Here is a 22,132-nt window from a genome sequence, read left to right on the forward strand (position 1 = left end):
TAGAGGGGAAACAAACAGCTCAACTAGGTCATCAGATCAACACCTGGTGGGCCGTTTCGACCCCCTCTCCCTAACAAAGAACCAGTAGAAAACAGAAACATCATTCAGACTTAACAGCAATCCAAATTTCCGTCCATCAATTTGCCAAACAGTCAGAACATAAAACAACGATCAAGCACAAGAAATAGGACTAGCAGGCCAGCCCCTCCCCCACCTCTTATTTTCCTAAAAACCCACTGAGGCCATGGAACACATAACCCAAAGAAAAGCAGGGAACAGAGCTCCCTTCTCGTAAGTAAGAGACCCCCCTGAACTTCCTTAAGGCCAAAAACCCAACCCTGCATTTTTCTCCATTTCAGAACATCAAGAAAGATACAAAGCTGGACAAAAACAGAGACAGTCATACCCTTCAGGAGACAAATCATACCTAACAGCTTCCGGGAAACAACTTAATCATATATAATATATCTCTCCATTTCTCTTGAAGAAATTGAACATGCAAATTCTTTGCTTTTTAGACGACGACTAACATTTAAGTTAATTAGGAAGACATTTTGCTCCTCTCCATGAATCTCGTGCTTAATTTTTGCTGACTTTATTTTAGCTTAATTGGTTTTTCACCTTTTTTATTTATAAAAGATGAAAAAAATGGAAAAATTTTTAAAAAAAGAGTGTTTAAAATCAAACGCAATTAAATAACTTTTAATTAATCCTTGAAAAGTAAAATATTGAAAATCATGGAAAGTATAGTTAAATTGAGTAGCTAGTTAATCAGCTTGCACAAATATTGTTCCCAAATGGGACAAAACGTGAACAATTAGTAACTAATTAATAACGTTTAATTATTTTAAGAGTCAAATTAAGACTAATAAGTAGTGTGTTGAATATAGACTTGAGAATCACATTCCAAGGTTTTCTACTTTTCGTATTAAGAGTCCAAGGAGTAAGCCCTTCCGTAAATTACGTTTAACACAGTTCACCGTTCTAAATCCACACAAATTAAACCAATTTCCTCTCATGGAATATATTCCGAACCCGAATTATACTTTTACCTATTTATTTACAAATTTACAATAGAAAATTTTAGGTGGAGTTACTTAAACAAAAAATGTGAAATATTGATTTAAAAATGGTTAAATAAAAAATTAAATTCAATAATTAATACTTACAACATTCATAAAAACTTATAGAGCAAATTGATAATATTTAAAGAATTAACTAAATATAACATTCAATCACATAAATTTAAATCAATTTTTACTAAACAAAATAAATAGATACGTCATGAGTTTTTAATTAGATCACCACCCATTTATACAAAACCTGTTATAGTTTTATGAACATTTGATATACTCAAAGATCGAGTTAATTATATAATTTATCAAACTTCGATTTTCATTTTATTTTTATGTAATTTCGTTCCATCAACAATTTCACATAATTTACTTAATTAAGAATAAACCGTAAATAATTTTTTCTTGATTCAACAAAATGAGGATTATATTCATTAACATAATCAATAATTGCATTCATTAAGCCATGACATATGACTATGTATTATTTACAAAAAGTGTATACATTTTACACAATCCTATACATAGAATGGCGAATTATAATTAATATAGTCTATAATATTATATATGAATTCTAAAAATAAATCCCTACTATAAACTTCACATTTATAAAGCAAAATTCCATTTTCTTTTTGGGAGGCAAAAGAATGGTATTGGCTGCAGAGGAAGTCAAATTCAGAGTTTGACCAAACACTTGAATAAGTAATAACTTGCCTCTCTGTAGTATTTTGCAAGGACACAGATTCATCGTTGGCTGGAATATAGAATTGATTTTGAAAGCATTACATCCACAATTAAATATGTATATATATATATATATATATAAATTAGTGGTGTAGTTGCACACATCTCTCTGACCACTGGACCTCAATTTCTTGGAAAATCTACTTTTCTTGCACAAATCTTCCATTTTTGTCTGCAGTTGATGAGATTCAGTAGTATCCTAATATAGATTAATGCACAAATCTTGAAGACATATTTGTATATATTTTAATCTCTGAACAATGTGCATGAACCTTGTGGCATTTTACTCTTGCAGGAGCCAGGAAGTGGTGGAAATGCCCTGGAAATTTAGAAGAAGCTTGTGGGAATGTTAGGCCCTTGGAGACCACATTTTACAATTTTGACACGGAGGTTGCAAAATTGAGGAGTGAAGTTTTATCAAGCTATTCTTAGTCCTGGTAAAAGTGCAGTCAGAAATATGTTGATATTCAAAGTTCCTTTTCTACGAATACTATGGTAGCACTTATCAAATTCATTGTACAGTTTCTAGTTGCCACAACAAAATGCCAGAACAGAACAGCTTTTTAAATAAATAAATTTATTTATTTATTTATTTATTTATTTGAGGGATGGGGCCGGGTTGCCTCATTTTAAAACAAAACAAGGTACTATTTGGTGTCCAAAACCGGGAGCTTGCCTGTTTTTCCACGGCAGAACCGTTGAAAATTGGAGTTTTGTAGTAGCCAGATCAATTCAAAGTCGCTTAACTTTGTGACTAGCAATGCCTGGTCAGATTTAATTTATGGCATGTGTTTGAGACCAGACCACCTAGAAATTGCCTTTACAATTTCAGACGTCATGTGTCCTGTTAAAAATGTGGACACTCCTTGTGGCTATGACGAGTAAAATCCTTGATTATTGGAAATAAAATAAATGACCAGGGGACAACTAATTTACGGGGAAATCATGTTTAACCATGACAGATCTGCTAAGTACCTTCCAATTACACTATATGAGACCTAAAAATGCAATGACACATCCCCCAACCTGGAAATGTGACCAGTAATACTCCTCCAGAAGCTAAAAAGAAGAAGAAGAAGATTTGACAAAGAAAAAAACAAGACAGAGTTAGGGGAGGATTAGATGGCGCCGGCCCAATGCAATAGGTTTTCTTCATTCTCCGAGGTTTGATGAGATTTATTAAGTCTTTTGCTTAGGTGGAAATGAGAATTTACAACGTACTACCATGATAAATACTTACATTGAAAGAGATTCAAATTACATTACGTAATATATTTATAATATTTAATTTTTTTAATTATAAAAAATTAAATATTATTTAATAAATAAAAATTTATATACTAATTAATAAATTAAATATATGTAATTATGAAGTTCATTTGAATGATGTAAAAGCAAACAATTAGGCAATAATCCATGATGGAGCGAAAAGTTTTTTGGTTGGCGTGAGCAACTGGCTGCCCTGCCTTAGCCAATGGAAAACGACATCCAACATGCAGAGCATGCAACACTATCCAGATCTAAAGGCAATAGTTCCGCAATAATTAGTACTCGCACTCGGTGGCTGGCGGCTTTTCCAGCTAGGTCGTCCTCTACTCCCTGGCTTAGACATCTCAATCCTGAGAGGCTACATTTTCCGACAGAGGAGACTTTTAATTGATGCCCAGATTTCAAATTTGATTTGAGTGATGGCTATTCCCACTGACACTTAAATAAATGCATTAAGACCAACCCCACTGGCTTTTTGTCTAGAGCCTGGAGTCTATGCCAGTTTTTCGATTGTGCCTCGTAGTCTAAATAGCTAACGCACGCCCCCTGGCATGCGGCAGCCCCACCCACATTCATCGTTCTGAATGGGAGTCGGTCCAATTGGCGATCATTATGATTGGAGATGAAGAATTGAATGACGGATCCATTTTTGAAAATCAAAACTCTCTTCTGTTTCCCTGAAGAGACCGTCGAACGAAGAAGAAGAAGAATCGGTGGGTGTGAAACGTTTGAAAGTGAAATCTAGAATGTTTTTGAAGGCCCAAACCAAACCAAACCAAAAAAAAAAAAAGAGAAGTCTCCAATTCTTAGCTACGTCAACGTCATTCCGTAGTTTCCACAAACTCATAAATGTTATTTGGCAATTTCGAATTCGAAGTCTGTCTCAATATTGGATCAGGTGGCTGTACTTATCTAACGACTATGACCAATGTCATTTGCATTTTCGACTTTTCGAGCATTATGAGGTGTACAAATTTAGCTCCATCCATTCATTTCCAATTCCTTTTTATCTCTTGCTTTGAACTTTTAGTCAAAAATAAAAACCAAAATTTATGATGACAAAAGTTTTTATTAAGTGCTTATTTCTTTTTCTCCTTCTGTATGTTGGCATAACATGCACGATAATGAAAGTAAACCCTTTGCCTATCTTTTAACACATTGTTCTACGATGCTACTAAAGCAAACTTATGACATCCAATTCCTCTATAAAGAGATTTCCAAATCAGAGAAAATAGTTATTCCAGGACGTTCGGGTCCTCTTCTCAAGGCCAGCCCTTAGGTAAGGCCACCCAAGCAAAAATTTTAAATCTCAAATTTAAAAACAATCCATAATTTTTGAAATTATTATGAAAAATAATTTAAAAGAATAAATAAAGATAATTGAAAGAACAATTAAAAAGAAGAAAGAAAGTATTTAGGGGAAGAAAAGATATCTTATTGAAGTGTATATTTACAAATGAACTGAGAGAGCCTATTTATAGGTAAATAACTTCCTTATCTTAATAGAATTTACAAGATGAAGATAACACTTAGAGATTAGATAGATTAAATCTTAATCCAATCTAATTTACATCAAATCTAGATATAGATAGAATAAATGGATATTCACAAAAATATTCATAACAATCCCCCTTGAATATCCATTGTATTAAGAATATGTCTCGTTAAAACCTTACAAGGAAAAAACCTCATGGAAAAAAATTCGAGTGAAAGAAAAATAGTACATAATTCTTTTCATGAATACGCTTATGAAATACTGCCTCATTAAAAACTTTATCAAGAAAAACTTAGTGGAAAAGACCTTGATGAAGGAAAAGAGTACGGTGCATATTTTACTCCCCCTGATGACTGCATTATAGAGATCTTTAAAATGATACATTCTAACTTTTCAAATGTTGCAGTAAGAAGGGCTTTAGTGAACAAATCTGCTAGATTGTCACTTGACTGAGTTTGTTGAACACTAATTTCATCATTTTCTTGGAGATCATGAATGAAGAAGAATTTTTGGAGAACTATGTGTTTTGTTCGATCGCCTTTAATATATCATTCATTTAGCTGTGCTATGCAAGCAGTATTATCTTGATATAACATTATTGGAATTTTCTTCTTGGTTAACATACCACATGTTTCTTGAATACATTGAGTTACAGATCTTAACCTAACCAGACACATTCATGACTTCCTCGTGAATTGCTAAAATTTCTACATGGTTAGAAGAAGTAGCAACTATAGTTTGCTTTATAAAATGCCATAAAATAGCCACACCTCCATATGTGAACAAATAACCTGTCTGGAATCAATCTTTGTATGGATCAGATGAATATTCTGCATTTGCATAACTAATTAAATTTTATTTTGATGCATTTGAATTATATAAGCCATATCCATTGTTCCTCGAAAATATCAAAGTATATGTTTAATTCCATTCAAATGTCTTCGAGTTGAAAAGAACTATATCTTGCTAATAAATTCATAGCAATTGCTATATTAAGTCATGTATTGCTAGCAATATACATTAATGCTCCAATTTCAATAAGATATGGTACTTCAAGACCATGAAGTTCTTTATTATCCTCACGAGGTCGGAAAATGTCTTTTTTTTTTTCACATCTAATGACCTTACAACCATTGGTGAACTCAATGGATATGCTTTCTTCATATAAAATCGTTTTAGCATTTTGTGATATAATTTGATTGGTGAACAAAAATTCTATTTGCCAAGTGTTCAATCTAAAAACCCACACAAAACTTTATTTTTTCAAGGTCTTTCATCTCAAATTCTCTCTTTAAATAATCCACGACTTTTGATAACTCTTCAAGAGTTCCAATAATGTTCAAGTCATCAACATAAACAACAATTATAATAAATTCATATCTAAACCCATTTTATAAAATACATGGGTATATAGGATTATTACTATAGCCTTCTTTCAATAAATTTGCATTAAGGGGATTATATCACATGTGTCTGAATTGCTTTAATCCATATAAAGATTTATTTAATTTAATCGAATAAATTTCTCGAGAATTCAAATTTTGTACTTCAGGCAACTTAAATCCTTCAAGGATTTTCATATAGATATCGATATCAAATGAGCCATATGAATAGGCTGTAGCTACACTCATTAGACGCATTTTCATTTTCTCATTTATTGTCAGACTAGTTAATATAGAATTATAATTGTATCCACCACAGAGAATATCTCTTCATCTTCAATACTAGATGTTTAGAGAAAACTTTGTGCAACAAGCCGTGCTTTATATCTCATAACTTCATTTTCTCATTTCGTATTTGCACAAATACTCATGTAGATATTTCACTGGTTTTACACCATTTGGTGTACGAACTATAGGTCAAAAAACTTCACATTTTGCAATCAAATACATTTCCTCCTTAATTGCGTCTTTCCACGTTGGCTAATAATTTATATAAGTTCAAAATCTTCGTTTTTCTTTCATAATAGTGAGCTCTATATTATATACAAAATATCATCGATGTTTATTTACTAGTTCCATCTTTTCCCATCATGACATAATTGATTGAGATCTCTTCATTTTCAATTATTTCAGGACCTGAATTTCTTCTGAAATTTTTCTCAATTATGTTAGGGGTCTCTTTTAGAGTTTCCACTTCCTCTTTCTGACCATCTTAAATATTTGCTTCTTTTCTTTTTCTAGAATTTTATCTTTAGAACCTATTGATTTCCACGCTTCTGGCATGCCTTATCCTATAGGGACATCAATGCTAATAGGAATATTTGCAGTTGGTATATAAGATTTAGTTATTCCCTTTAAGTCAGTAAATACTTCTGGCAATTGATTTACTATATTTTGTAAAATAATTATCTTTTGAACTTCAAGTTCATATTACTTTGTGCGAGGATCAAAACTAGATAATGATAATTTACTGTAAGAAATTTTCTCTTTCAGCTGCTTATTTTCTCCCCCTAATGTTGGAAAAATTGTTTTATCAAAATAACAATTGACAAACTTTATCATGAATAAATCTCCTATCGATAATTCTAAATATTTAATTACAAATGGAGATTTGTATCCAACATATATTCCTAACCTCCTTTGAGGACCCATCTTTGTGCGTTGTGGTGGAGCAATTGAAATATATATCGCACATCTAAAAAATTCTTAGATGGAAAATATTTGGTTCCTGACTATAAACCAATTGTATAGAGATAATTTATAATAACTCGTTTGGCCTGATGCATACAAATGCTGCTGCATCTAAAATGGCATGCCCCCAAGTCAACATTGGTAGTGTGAATTTCATAAGCTTGCAATCAGTTCGAAGCGTTTAATAAATAATTATGCTAAACCATTTGTGTATAAGTATAAACAACAGGTTGTTCAATAGTTATTCCAACTAATATGTAATATTAAAGGCTTGAGATGTATATCCACAAGCATTATCAAGATAAATAATCTTGATTATATAACCAGAAAAATGTGCTTGCAAATGAATGGTTGCAAATGCCAAATTACAAGCTATAATAAGCACACATGTGACCATCTAGTCGATGCATCGATTAAAATGACAAAATATTTAAATGGATCACAAGATGGATGTATGAATCCACATATAACCTTGAATATTATTAAAAAACGTAGAGAATTCAGTCCCAACTTTAGTTGGTGGTAGCCTTATAATTTATTTGCCTTCAGAGCAAACAGAAAATAAAATTCATTAGATTGAAAAATCTTTTGGTTTTTCAATGAATGATAAATTTTCAATTCTTTTTTTTTTACATCATTATTGATTCGGGATGGTCCAACCGATCATACCAAACATTAAAATCATTAGTAAACTTCTGGTTTACTATGAGTTTCAATTACTCTAATATTTGTATAGTTTAATTCTGAGAACAAAGCGAGTAATTTTTTTCAACACACACTTTCTACGTGAGATAATTACAATATAGAAATATTAAGTGTTTCTTTCATTCGTTATCTCAATATGATATCTATTCAAACAAATATCTTTAAAACTTAATAAACTTCTTTGAGACTTAATAGAAAATAATACATCCTCTATTATTTTATTCCTCCATGTAGTAAAATATTAGCTCTTTCGAAGCCTTCAATTAATTTTAGACTACCAGATATTGAATTGACATTGATTTTTTTTTTTTTGTCAAGTAAGAAAAATATTTTTTGTCTTTAAATATAGTGTGTGTTATAGCAATGTCTGCTAGACATATATTTACATTATTGATCTTAGATCCAACAAGATCAATATCTATATTTTCTTCAATAAAATAAAATATATACAATAAGAAACTTGCAAGTTAACATAAAAGAATATTAAATATACAATTAAAACACATAATAAGAACATGTCATTTAAATATAATGAAAACATATTAAAATATCTTCATAATATAGTTATACTAAATATACCAATTATTATCAAGTTCATTCTCAGATATTTATATTACCAATCATGTAATCAATTCTTTTTTCAAAGTGGACAAATATCTTGATGTACTATACCAATTTGGTCATGATTAAAATCATCACAAGATATTTTAATTTTCAGTGATGCTTGATAAAATTTAAGACGTACAATAGGTACGTGATCAATGATCTTTCATGCCACATCAATAACAATACGTTTTCTATATTCTTTTTATTTTTTTCATTATTTATCCACTTCTGGTGGGTTACAAGTATTCATCCACTTTTTGATTGATTATCCACTTCTAGTGGGTTAGTGGTTTAAGGTATCCATCTACTTTTTGTGCATTGAAAGTATGTTAAAAGTATTCATCTATTTGTGGTAGGTTACAAGTATATATCCACTATTGGTGGGTGATCCACATATGATGGGTTATCCACTTCTAGTGGATTATACATTTTTTAGTAGGTTACGGCATTCATCCACTTCTGGTGGTAAATTATCCTTCCACTTCTGATGGTAAAATTATCTTTAAATTTTAATAGTAAAATTATTATCCACTTCTGGTGCTAAAACTATAATTAGAATTAAAAATAGTGATAGTGTAAATTATTATAACGACCTTTTCCATATTCATGATCATAATTATTAAATAATGTGGCATTCACTTCAGGGAATAGATAGATTTATGACCATTACCATAATTATTAAATGATGTCGCATTCACTTCAGGGAATGGACAACCTCAGGGAATGGACATTATGATTTTTCATTATATAATAGCAAATTTACTTTCCAATTAAGAGACAGAATATAATATATACTATATGATAGTAAAATTCATATTAATATAATATATACTATATGATAGTAAAATTCATATTCAATTTGATTTTAAGATAATAGAAATACTAAAGAGATATCAGGTCACTTACCTGATTTTGTTACAATCAAAAGTTAAAGACCAACAATTGAAATCATTTTAAAGCTTTGAGATAATGAAAACAAAGTAATAGCAACACTTACCTGATCTGTTAAAATTATAAATCAAAACTGAATCATTGAAATCCTAAACTTGAGAGATCAGAGAGGATCGTGCTGATAACGTGTTATGAAAAATAACTTAAAAAAATAAATAAAGATAATTGAAAGAACAATTAAAGAGAAGAAAGAAAGTATTTAGGGAGAGAAAAGAGATCTTATTGAAGTGTATATTTACAAATGAACTGAGGGAGCCTATTTATAGGCAAATAACTCCCTTATCTTGATAGAATTTACAAGATGAAGATAACACTTAGAGATTAGATGGATTAAATCCTAATCCAATCTAATTTATATCAAATCTAGATATAGATAGAATAAATGGATATTCACAAAAATATTCATAACATAAATAATTATAATATAATTAATTATATTAAAATAAATAAAAATTAAGATAATAAATAAAATATTTACATATTCTCTTATTCTTAATAAATACCTATTGTCTCTCGTTTCCACATCATTATTACTTTCATCTATTTGTTTTATTTTTCATTAAAAATATATAAAAGTCAAAGATAATTGATAAAATAACATATTAATAAATCTTACTTTTTATCACTTTTCAATTCCTACTCACGGTACTCTAGATTTGCATGAATATAAAACTTAAATTCTGTAATACACGTGAAATAACAAGATCTCTTGAAGAATCATTTAGAATTAATTACTTTTTCAATATATTAGTTCAAGTAATTTTTCCACTCCAAAATAGATTTGAACAATTTAAGATATATGAAAATATTTTTTGTTTTCTATTTAGCAATATAAAGTTGAAACTCATTAGACAACAATAGTTTGAAAGAATATTGTCTTAATGTTTAATGTTCCTTAAAATATAACAACTATTCTGATATTGATGGTTTAAATTTATTTTCAGAATTAAAAATTTAAAAATAAATTATACAAAGGAAGATAATAGTCAAATTGACATATTTAATCATATAAAAAGACTCAATTCTTTTCCAAATGCATATATTGTTGTTTCAGGAAAAAGAATTTTTTTCAAAATTAAAATTAATAAAATTTTATTTAAGATCAACAATATTTCAAAAAAAAATTAAATAGATTAATTATATTATCAATTAAAATTTATTAAAAATTTTTTATTATAAAAAATTAATTAAAAAATTTATATTTCAAAAAGTTAAAAGAACAAACCCAAGTCAAAGGCAAACTTAATAGGTCCAAGCAATGCCCCGGTAATTAGCATTCTCCTTACAAAGAATGAACCAAGATTAGTGGTCAAAGCCCAAAGGATACTTAGCACATGTACTTACTGTTTGTTAATATTTACGTTTGATGATGTCCAGCTCAATGATCCAGACTCAGGCCCATTTATGCTTTCTTTCATTGTCTTGTCCCCCTTCATTATTCATGGCTTTGTCAATGGTTATCTCGTTTTTTTTTTCATTGACTCACGTGTAAATTCACCCTCATATTGTTTCATGTGTTAGGTATACCATTCATCTATTTTTCAGAAAACATTAGTACTCTCTACATGTAGGAGGAAGTCAAACTACCATTGTGAACATAAGAACTTGTCACAATATTGTCGGGACAGAAGAGGTTTGAACTTGAAGTTTTAATTAGAAAAATAAGATTAGGATGTCGAAGGTAACTTAATTATTATTTTTGAAGTACCATACCCTAAACTCGAAACCATATTCGAATATCTTATATGTTACTTTTTAAATATTCAATTCAAATAAAATTTAAAATTAAATTTTATATATTAATAATAAAAATTAAAATTAATTCATAAAAAATAAATTAAAATTTAATATCATAAAATAATTAATCAATTTTAATAAATATTACATTAATTATAAAAATTTTTAAATAAAAAATAATATATAATTAAAATTTAATATTAAATAGTTTAGATAATAAATACATTCAAATCATTATCTATATCTTTTTCGAACCAGAATAATAATTTTATTATTTAAATTTAATTATAAAAATATTATAATTTTATTTAATCAAATTTATAAATCTCTCCTCTTTTCCACAAACTTTTGAGCAATTGACAGGAGGATCAAATACCCAACAGTAGCTTAAATTAGCTAGGGCCTAAGGCAGTGAATCACGTTAACTTCTTTTGTACTATTTTTCTACACACCGCACAAAAAATGAGGCAATGACTTTTAGGTTTCAAGTTTTTACAAATCCATACTTTACCCAAACATAATTATTCTTTCCCAAAGTCATCACCATCAACATTGTTACAGAAGTTATGTACTAGTATGATTATTCCGCGCCCGCCTCTTGTCTACCTACAGCTACACTCATCGAACCCCGCACAACTACCTGACCTTTTGGGGACTTTGACTCATCGAACGAGATTCCATAGGAGGTTCCATTGCTCTTAATGCACCTCACCCACACATTTATAGAAGGCAGGAAAATGAAGACAAAACGCAAGGTAAACGTGACGCAGTGGATTCTTTAACAGACCATCCATCTGTCCCCACGTGTTTTACCGTCACCCCACAGTCACGTCGTCACTCTTCTCTTCCTTCTCTCTTACTTTCAGCCTCGTATATTCTGCTGCACTTAATAGACCAATTGTCAGCATCAAGAGAAGGACACGGGACCAAAAAAACCAACCCGTCCTGAAACAAAACGTGTCATACTTTTAATTTTTTTTAAAAGAAATAAAGACATAATAAAAAAATTCGGTATAAATAATTGGATCTACCTTTGCAATTAGCATCTTAGCTCTTGATTCTCAGCATCTCCATCAAGATCCTACCCTCTACCGGCTCATCCAACGGCTGATATTTCTCTATCCCATTCTCCTTCCTAAGTACTACCATTTATAGGTCTTGTTTTTCTTTCAAACCACAGAAACAGAACCAAAACTAGAAAATCCTTCAGACAGCTGAGTTCAGAGAAGGAGAAACCGAAAAGAAATAAACATGAACGTGTTGGTGGATTCTCAGCTCGAAGCTTTAGCATTTAACTATGTAAGTTTTGGGATTTTCACGATTGTTAATAATCTCTGGACGTGGGTGGCCGTCATCACGGCTGCGGTGAGTTTTTGGAGGATCAGAGCAGCTAGCGCCGCCACCCCATCGTGCTCCGTTAAAAAGCCCGACCAAAAGCCGTCAAAGTGCGTTATCGATCGTGCCCAAGATGAGTCTCAACCAATTCCCGAGGCTATAGAGAAGCCGACTCCTTCAGCCTTGGTTTCAGCTCCAGCTGGCGTTATGGAAATGAGTGTTTCGTCGCCGTTAGTTTGCCATGATGCAGTCACCAAAGGAGGGAAGTTCAAGTTGACTGTTTATTCCGAAGATGATGGAGATAGCCATGTCGACGGAGAGATGACGGTAACGGAATGGAGTGACATTGACGGCGATTGCAAGGAATGGAGTTGCGGGGGGTGGTGGCAGAGTTGGGAGAGAGTGTTGAGCGTGAGAAAGGGGGAAACGGGGTGGTACCGATATCAGGATTTGACGGCGATAAACGGCAACGTCGTTAGGTTATGGGATGAATGTAGGAGATGAAGGTACAGCTCAAGCTGTGCTGTATGGTAGTTGGTGTTCCAGAGGATTTTAATGTAGTTGGTAATATGTTTTTTTTTTAAATTGTCTTAATGACTTTCGGTTTTAAGGTTGTGGAACATGTAAATATATTTGTTGGCGGAACAACCATTGAAAAACCAAAGCAAAATCCTTTTAAAGTTAATTCCTCTCTGTGTATTTATTCAGTACAGTATAGTCTCTTTTTGTTGCTTAATTAATTTGTGATTTGAAATGGTATGCAGATTCATCTTCTTCTTGACTTCAAAGATGGCAAGTTTTGTTCTTAAATTTTGTAGGCTGTTTCTTCTTAAAATTCCAGTATTCAAGGGAAAATAAGCCAAAAGGAAACTGATTTTAGTCTTTTTATTGTGTTCTTTGGGGTTTAGGTCAGCCTCTTAGAAGCGAAAGTGATGACAGAAGAAGCCCTTTCCTCGAGGAAACACACACAATAAACAAATCTGTGGACTGCCCATCTTTCTTAATATAATTGGCAGCTTGTACGATGAGCATTTGTCTAATATCTAGTGTGGGTTGGTTCATTGGTTGGCTTTTCTTAAGCTCTAGAATCTCGATGACCCATCGCCTATTTTTCGCACCTTATCAATTACTACTAATAATTATTGATAGAGATATAGTCTGTGTCTTTTGTTTTTGGGTGAAACAGGCTGTTGCCCTCGTGACATCCGAAAGGCCTTAGAGGCTCTTTTATTTGTTTAATAAGAAAAAACACAAATGGGGAGGAAAGACAAAATTTGTGGCACTTGAAAAGCTCCTGGTCGTTTCAAGACGAAAACAAATTAAATTTACAAATTTACTGACTACAATAACTCTAAATTAGTGTTGTATTTCAACTCTCGATCTCAATCAACTGTGTTTGTGAATAATTGAACTACTGATTTTCGACCACTAGTTTATGAGTAAGTCATAATGTCGATAGATTTTCAATAAATACTGTAACTTCAATCATTTGCTTTGTTATGAGGACTTGATAGGTGCTTGAAGCTACTAGAGACTGTGTGAACCAAGAGTGGAGTAACTAAACAGAATTCACAAGTTTTTTTTTTTTTTTTGTTTCCTCTTTTTTCATCGTGTTCCCTTATCAATTGATTTCTTGTTTCCTTTATTTCAATATTTGTGGAGTTGGATTACTTGATTGCTTTCAATAACTTGTGCAGCTATCGAATAGGCCATAGCACTTTCCTTTTATGACAAGGACTCTTTCACCCTTTCTTTCTAAACCTTGCCTTCCCTAATTAAAGCATTCTTGTCTATTGGGTATGCCCAATATTTTACTATGCTAACATGTTTTTGAATGAGTAACTGATCAATCCTCATTAAAACTCCAACACTTGGGGTAAGTCCTTCCCAAAAGCCACCAGCTGTTTGCAAAGAATTCCCTTTTAGTAGCATAAAATCTAGATTAGCTGGAGTAGGTATAATGGGATATGCGACAAAAATCAAGAAGTTTCGTGCATGCATTTCAATTCCCAAAAGATATTCCCCTTGAGTTATAAAGTAGCACCACTAATATATTAGGACAAAGTGTGCCTCGGCATCTGTATCTGCCTGCCTGTTGATAACATATCAGAACGAGAACGGGAAATACCACCTACCCTAAAATCCTCCTGGTTAATTAGACCATAAATTAAATAAACAAAGACAATAATCCCAAGATGTCAATAATAATAATAATAACTAATTTAATTCACTAGTGGCAGAAATCAATAATAGGATTGCTTCTTTATCAACAATCAAACAAATATTAACAAATACGCACTGGTATCTAGTAGTAATAAATAAAGACGAAGATATTGCATTCATTATATGTAATACGGGGAGGAAGCAACAGAAGAGATTTTTTCTTTTCATTTAAAATTTACAAGGAAAGTAAAAATTAGTACTAGTAAGAATATATAACAAGTAGCGAATAATATAAAATTAGGTACATGACAAAAAACCACTGGCTTTAAAAGGAAACATACATGGGATAGATTAAAGAAAGGGTCGCTGAAAATAGGTCTTACTTGTAAAGTGATTGCTTTCTCTCTTTCTTTTTGCCTTTTGCCATAATATATTCGAGAACAGATTGGAGTTGAATATCGCCATCCTAATATAATAGACCATCAACTAATATCAGGGCAAGCAAAAAAAGGTAGATGCTGCTGCTGTTTTCGCTAAAATTTTCTAATTTTATATGGTTCATAAGATTGATGGGATTGGTAGGTGTCATGGGTGTGAGAATGAATGAAGTAATTTGATCCATGCGTAGTTATTTATAGCCAAACTGGGTACAAACATGGGTGTGAAAGAGCCATGAATCCCTGACATGCATATTCACCATTTTCATTTATTTAGCTCATTTATTTATCATAGTGATATAGTAGATTAGGTCTGCAAGCAAAGGAATGGTTGTGATGAAACCAAGGGGAAGACAACATGATCCTTTATAGAAGCAAAAGACTGTCAATTTGTCATATGCTAGCTCATCCAGACCACAAATATTAACCAGCTGAATGAGCCAGGGAGAGCATGCTCACGTATCCACTTGCAACGTCGTAAAATTGTAACTCTCATTTGTTATTTCACATCCCAAGTGCATGCCACCAGATCAAACTCTAGATCCCAAAATATGTGCTTTTAACTTCCTATTTACCCAGCCTCTTTCTCCATGTTAATTTGATTTGATGAAGTGGGTCGAAGAGACGAAGCAGGAATGGATTCCAGTTAAGAGGTAGTACATTTGTTGGCTTTATAGTGAACCCCACCAGAAAGACTGAGAAACTCAGAAGCCATGCGCCCGATGCCTCCAAAGTGGCATATTCTATTCTATTGTAGCATGCATCTCCACCCCACATTGCGGACTTTCAAGTGAAACGAGCATCTCCCTCTAAGTGACCTTCCCATCACTTGATCCTGACTTTTGAAATTTGCAATTATATGGCTAATTATTGAACACAATTCTGGATTCTCAGCATCCTAGCTTTTTTGACTGGTTGATAGGTGACATTTTTTCTGTTGCTAATCTCCACGACAGGGTTTAGCATTGGAGTAAAACTCAGTTTAACAATGAAAATTTCAGTGTGTTAACAAACAAAAACGAAGTATGTAAACTAGAAATTAGAGAGTAAAAAATGGAGACATCCCCCGAAGTAAAAATTGAATTCTGTACTGATTTTAAACAAACGACATTTCCCACAAGGAAAATCTTGCTAGCTTTCTGTAGACACATAAATTAAAATAATAATAATGAAAATAAATATAAATTAAATTAAATAAAATAAATAAAAATAAATAAATAAAAAAATCGGGATGGCTGGGCGTACGCCCAGCCATCCCTTCGCCGTCCCATCCCCCACCCACTACGCGGGATGGGGGTTTTGGCCAGAACCCCCCCCCCCCCCCCCTCACCGGGTTGTCCAAAAAATTGGACAACCCGGCTCTTTAAAACCCTGCAAAAAAACAAACACAGCAGTTAGCCACAACAAAAAAAAAGAGAAACAAAAAAAAAATCAAAAAAAAATCAAAAAGAAAAAAATCTGATCGGGGTTTCAATCGGGGATTTGCTCCGGTTTGAGGGGAAGAGACCGGTGAGTGTTGAAGGAAAAGGGATCTGCGGAGTGCCGGTCACCGGCGGGAGAAAGCCTCCCGAACCCATTTGGGACGTCGTCGACCGAAGGAAAAGGGGGTGCCCGATCCGTCGATCGGAAGGGAAGAAGTGCGAGGAAGCCGGTGAGAGATTTGGGGGAGAGAAGACGGGACGCCGGCGCCGGAAGAGAGAAGAAAAAGATTTTTTAGAGAGAGAAGGGAGGGTGCCACCGCTAGAGAGAGAAAGTGAGGGTTGAAAGTGAGGAGAGAAAGAGAAAAAAAGGGGTTAAATACCTAGGTTTAGGGGGGCAAAACGGCGTCGTTTCGGAGAGGCAAGCAGAAGCTGAAAGGACCCGGCCAAACGGCGTCGTTTTGAGCGGCTTCGCAGGCATCAAAACGGTGCGTTTTGAATCTCACCTTGCGGGCTTCCAGAAGCAGGCCTGGCATAGTGGATTTGGGCTCCCACGGACCGCCGGGTTGGGCCGATTGCAGCCCAACAAGGTATAACCTTTTTTACTTGGGTCTAGCCCATTTTAATTTAAATGCATTTTATCATTTTTTAGGAACAAATATTTATATTTAATATTAAAAAAATAAAAATAAAATAAAATAAATAATAATAATAATAATTCAATATACATATATATTATATTATATTTTTAGATAAAAAATGAAAAAATAAAAAAAAATAAAAAAATATATAAAATAAAATATATAAAAATAATGATAATAAAATAAAAAAATAAATAAATAAATGTAATAAATAATATAATAAATATTTGAGTATTACCACCAAAAAAGGGGCAAAGAGTTGCCTCTTTCCGGTGGATATTTTCGGGTACGAAGTTAGGGACGGATTTTCACCGAAGCGTCGGGATAAATCCGAACTCTAAATTTCAAAACCCATTAAGCCAAATAGTCATTATTAAAAAATAATATATGTAGAAAGATTTTGTTAATTCAAATAAATATTACTAAACAAAGTTAAATTAATCGTTTAAAAGTTAATTAATTAATTATTTAGATAAGCTTTGTAAACAAGTAAAAAAAATTGACCAACAACAAACATGGATTTAAATAACCAAAAAATAAAGTATATATATAAATAAAAATAATAATAAAATAATAAATAACAAATAATCAAAATTTTTAAATAATCAATAAACGCGTGCATGTAGATACCATCGTTTTATACTGTCATTGCATGCCACTCTTATTTTGCAAATGGCACGGGAATCCCGATGATGGGATTTCCCCGAGGAGCTCGTAGAGACGAGTTCTTCCGGGGATATCTCTAGGTGAGGAGAATTTCGAGACTTCACCAAAGCGTTGGGATAGTCTTCGAATAATTTTTCAATAAAAGATTACCGACTCCATCATTTAAAATAAACAAGTCACGACATCATTCTACGCTTGCATCATATGCATACGTAAGACCAAGTGAAAAACTCAGTCTGACAATTCAATAAAAATTTAATTAATAAAATAGGGATTAAACTAAGAAAAGGCTATATTAAGATAACTTAAGATTAAATGGTACCGTTCGTAGAACGGGCGTCACGGAGGTGCTAACCCTTCTCCGTGCGTAATCGCACTCCCGAACCCATCTCTAAAAAAACGTGGACCAGTTCTCGTTCTTTCGACGGACCTAAAATTAATTTAGGGCTTCGTCGATTAAGAATCGAGTTAATAGGTGACCAATCACACCTAGATAAAAAAGATTGGTGGCGACTCCCACACCTTGCGATTTTAATTTTCGCCCCGCGTCTGGCGGACGGGTTCCCGGACCCGCACGTCACGACAGATGGCGACTCCACTGGGGACTTCGAGAGTCAAGCCATTAATTAATCATAAGTTATCTTAAGCCTTAAATAATTTGTTGTTTTCCCTAGCATTAATTTTGCATATTTTTGTTTAGTGCATTTATTTATTTGTTTGTTATTATTACTTCACTATTTTAATAATTGCGGGAAATTTAGGATAAGGGGAATGTGAAATTATTGATCCAAGGTCGGTATATTGCTTCTCACACACTACACATCTTGCATTCATGCATAAGCCTTCCACCCGGGCTTTATCCTTAATTAGGAGGGAGTTAAGTAGCTACGCTCTCGTGAGGTGATAACCTCCGCATGGGCTAGTGAAGACTCCCACTCAAATCGAACCTAGTCCGTTTGAAGCCTGTAATGGGTGAGGACCGGGGTGCCTTACTAGTCCGTGTGGACGACAGTGAGGAGCGATTTGGGAACCTTTAGCTCCATTTTCAACCCAAACTCAGCATGTAGAATACCGAGAGTCGCCTTTGCTTAGGTAGAGCTTCACCCGTGAGAATATACCTTTTGACTAGGTACACATGAAGGAATTTTCATAATCCCCTTGTTCTAAATTCTTCTCCGCGAATAATAAAGGTATCAGGTTACTAATTACTTTCATTCATCTTTTGGAATTTTTGTTTATAGTGCTAACTTGATTTTCTTTGTCATATGCATATTTGCATCATAATAGGAAAAGTATTTGTCACCTGACAACCATTAACAGAGTAGATCCAATTGCATACATGGAGTCGTCATGGCCATCCTCCGGTTACGATGGAATTTATCAAGTGACTCAGCATATGGCGAGTACCCAACAAAGTGAAGGAGATTGCTTGTCAAAGGATCACTTCTCATCACTACCTGATAGGGTCCACCTTGATCTCAAACAGAACGACTTCACCGATTTGCTCAACATATGGGATAAGTGGGGGGCTACCACTCGAGCAAATTTCGATAGGAAATATGGTCACATTGCTCGACTCCTTAAGGTCCAGGTAGATGAACAGTTGTTGAAGGCCATTGTGCAATTTTGGGATCCGTCGTATAGATGCTTCGTGTTCAATAAGGTGGATATGGTCCCCACGATCGAAGAATACTCGGCTCTCCTGCAAATCGATCTCGATAATCCGGACAAGATATATTGGAGAGGGCAGAAGACCGGACACAGGCAAAAGTTAGCCAAGATGATGGGTATTACTTCGGCGGAAGTTGATCAGAACCTAAGGAAAAAAGGGGACAATGAATGTATCCCGTGGAGTTTTCTACGTAGTTATATCATGAAGCAACGGGACACCGAGCAAGGACAGCTTGTGATGGCCTTGGCAATTTATGGGCTAGTGATCTTCCCCAAAGTTTTGGGACATATAGAAGTCGGAATTATAGACTTCTTCGAGCAAGTCGTCAACAAGGCCAATCCTTCGCCTTCTATTCTAGCGGAAACTCTCAGATCACTGAATTACTGTCGAAGAAAAGGTGAGGGACGATTTGTGGGATGTGCACAGCTTCTTTCCATCTGGATAGTGAGTCACTTTGAATGCAAGGTCGATAAGTTCAGAAAGCCATTTCATCCGCAAACCGCCCCTATCAGAGAATTTTGTGAGAGTGAATGGCCAGAAAATAGGACTAAGGAGCAATGGATCTCTAGATTTCGGGAACTCATGAGTGTGGAAGTGACATGGAGAGCTCCGTGGATGCCGCATCACCCGGTCTTGTACAAATGTGGAAACGAACCTTGGGTACCGTTAATAAGGCCATGGGGAGTCATCAGTTACGCCCCAATTATGGTGAGAAGACAATTTGGGTCAGAACAGTTTGTACCGATGACACACCGACTTAATACTTTAGAGTTTGCTTACGGAGAGCCGGGTTTTCTGAAAAAGATTGAGGAAATTGCGCAAGCTTAGAAGAAAACTAGCCGAGTTGATCAAGGGAGGTACACCGATGAAGTGACTACCGGATATCAGATATGGCATGACCAACGAGTTAAGGATGTGGTATATCCGAAAGAAGATGCACTACGTGGCCCAATTGATCCAGAACTACAAGACGCTTTGCTCGAAAGTGAGTTGGCTCGAAAGAAGTCCGAAGCTGAAAATGCCAGTTGGAAGCAACGGTATGAAGACCTCCAAAAAGAGTGTGAGAAAATGAAAAGAGAAGTAAGTGAGCAAAGAAAGAAAGTCCGGAAAATGGAAGGGAAGTATGAGAGCCTGAATGATAAATTTTCTGCCACAACCAGTGAACTTCAAAGGGAAATACAGGTGAGAGAAAATCAGGGCAATGAACTTCAAACGCACAATGATGGGTTAAGAAGACAAGTGCGATTTCAACAAGAGTCCATCCAATTACTAAGACAGGAGTATGAAGAGCTCGAAGGGGTCATGACGACTTATCAACAGGAATATGAGCGCCTCAAGCAACAGAGCACCAGAATCCAAGAATGGGGTGAATCTTACAGACAAGCTTATACAGAGAAGTACAACCAGATGGATTACTTGGTTTGGCAAATGAGGGAGGTGGCTTACAAGGCGAGAAGCATGGCTTGGAAGACGGACATATTAAGAAGCCAGATCTTTCCAGTTGGAAAACAAGAGCAACAGTTGATCAAGTATTTAGATGAGGTGTATAGCCATTATAATAAGATTGGCGAATATTTCTAGATGGCCTTTGAGTTGTAATCTAAGACAAATATCTTATGCAATGGATGACTTTTGTTGTTGGGTGTCATGTGATGAATACTTTTAGTACATAATCATTCATACATGCATAAATCATCATTTCATGGCAATAAGTATTTTCATTTAAAAATAAAGATAATGGGTTCACTCATGCATCAAATACGCATCTAATTCATGTTTATGATCAATAATAAGGTTCCAAAATAGCTCGACCACCTAAGCCAAGTGATCAACGTGTTCATAATACGCGTCAACGAGCAAGGATCATGGAAGAAGAACAAAGAGAGCGAATGGACAGAATGGAAAGAGCTCAGGAAGAAATGAGAGAACAGTTAGCAAAGATGATGGAATTGATGATGAGTCTCAGTAAAGGAAAAAGAGCGATCGAAGAGCCAGCTCCATCAGAAAACCCACCAGCACAAGACAGTGGAAACCAAAGGGAAGATCCACCCTATCCCCCAGGGTTCACTCCACCACATGCCCAAACCTCTCAAAGGGTCCACCCTCAAGTGATCCCACCCGTCTATTACAATGCACCACCCCCGCTAGGCCATCAACCGATTCATGGGCAATTTGGGCCATATTTTGGGATAAATCCTGCTGAACCAATAAATGTCCCAGATTTAGACGATCCAAAAGAGCAAGAAAAACTAAGAAAGGACTCGTCACAAACAGGGGAAAATGAAAAAGACCAGAAAAAGTATGATCTGCTGGAAGAACGTCTTCGTGCTATCGAGGGAGTTGATAGGTTTGGTACCATGGACGCAACCGAGCTATGCTTAGTGCCGGATGTATTGATCCCTGCCAAGTTCAAGGTTCCGGAATTTGAGAAATACGACGGAACAAAATGTCCCATGGCACATATTACTATGTATTGTCGGAAGATGGCGGCACAGTCTCACGATGATAAGTTACTGATCCATTTTTTCCAAGACAGCTTGACTGGGTCAGCCTCTCGGTGGTACGTACAGCTAGATCGAAACCGTAT

The 22,132-nt window shown here is 34.2% G+C and overlaps 1 protein-coding gene across 1 annotated transcript; it reads left to right on the forward strand.

The window, feature by feature from the left end:
* Positions 1-12,278: 12,278 nt before the first annotated feature.
* Positions 12,279-13,336, forward strand: LOC18588232 (uncharacterized). The gene is given in 1 exon segment (XM_018126704.2): positions 12,279-13,336. A coding segment is annotated over 1 exon segment (618 nt). The 5' UTR covers positions 12,279-12,464; the 3' UTR covers positions 13,083-13,336.
* The last annotated feature ends 8,796 nt before the right edge of the window (positions 13,337-22,132 follow it).

The sequence above is a fragment of the Theobroma cacao genome, chromosome 9 (assembly GCF_053813885.1).
Source record: "Theobroma cacao isolate CCN51 chromosome 9, ASM5381388v1, whole genome shotgun sequence".
NCBI lineage: Eukaryota > Viridiplantae > Streptophyta > Magnoliopsida > Malvales > Malvaceae > Theobroma > Theobroma cacao.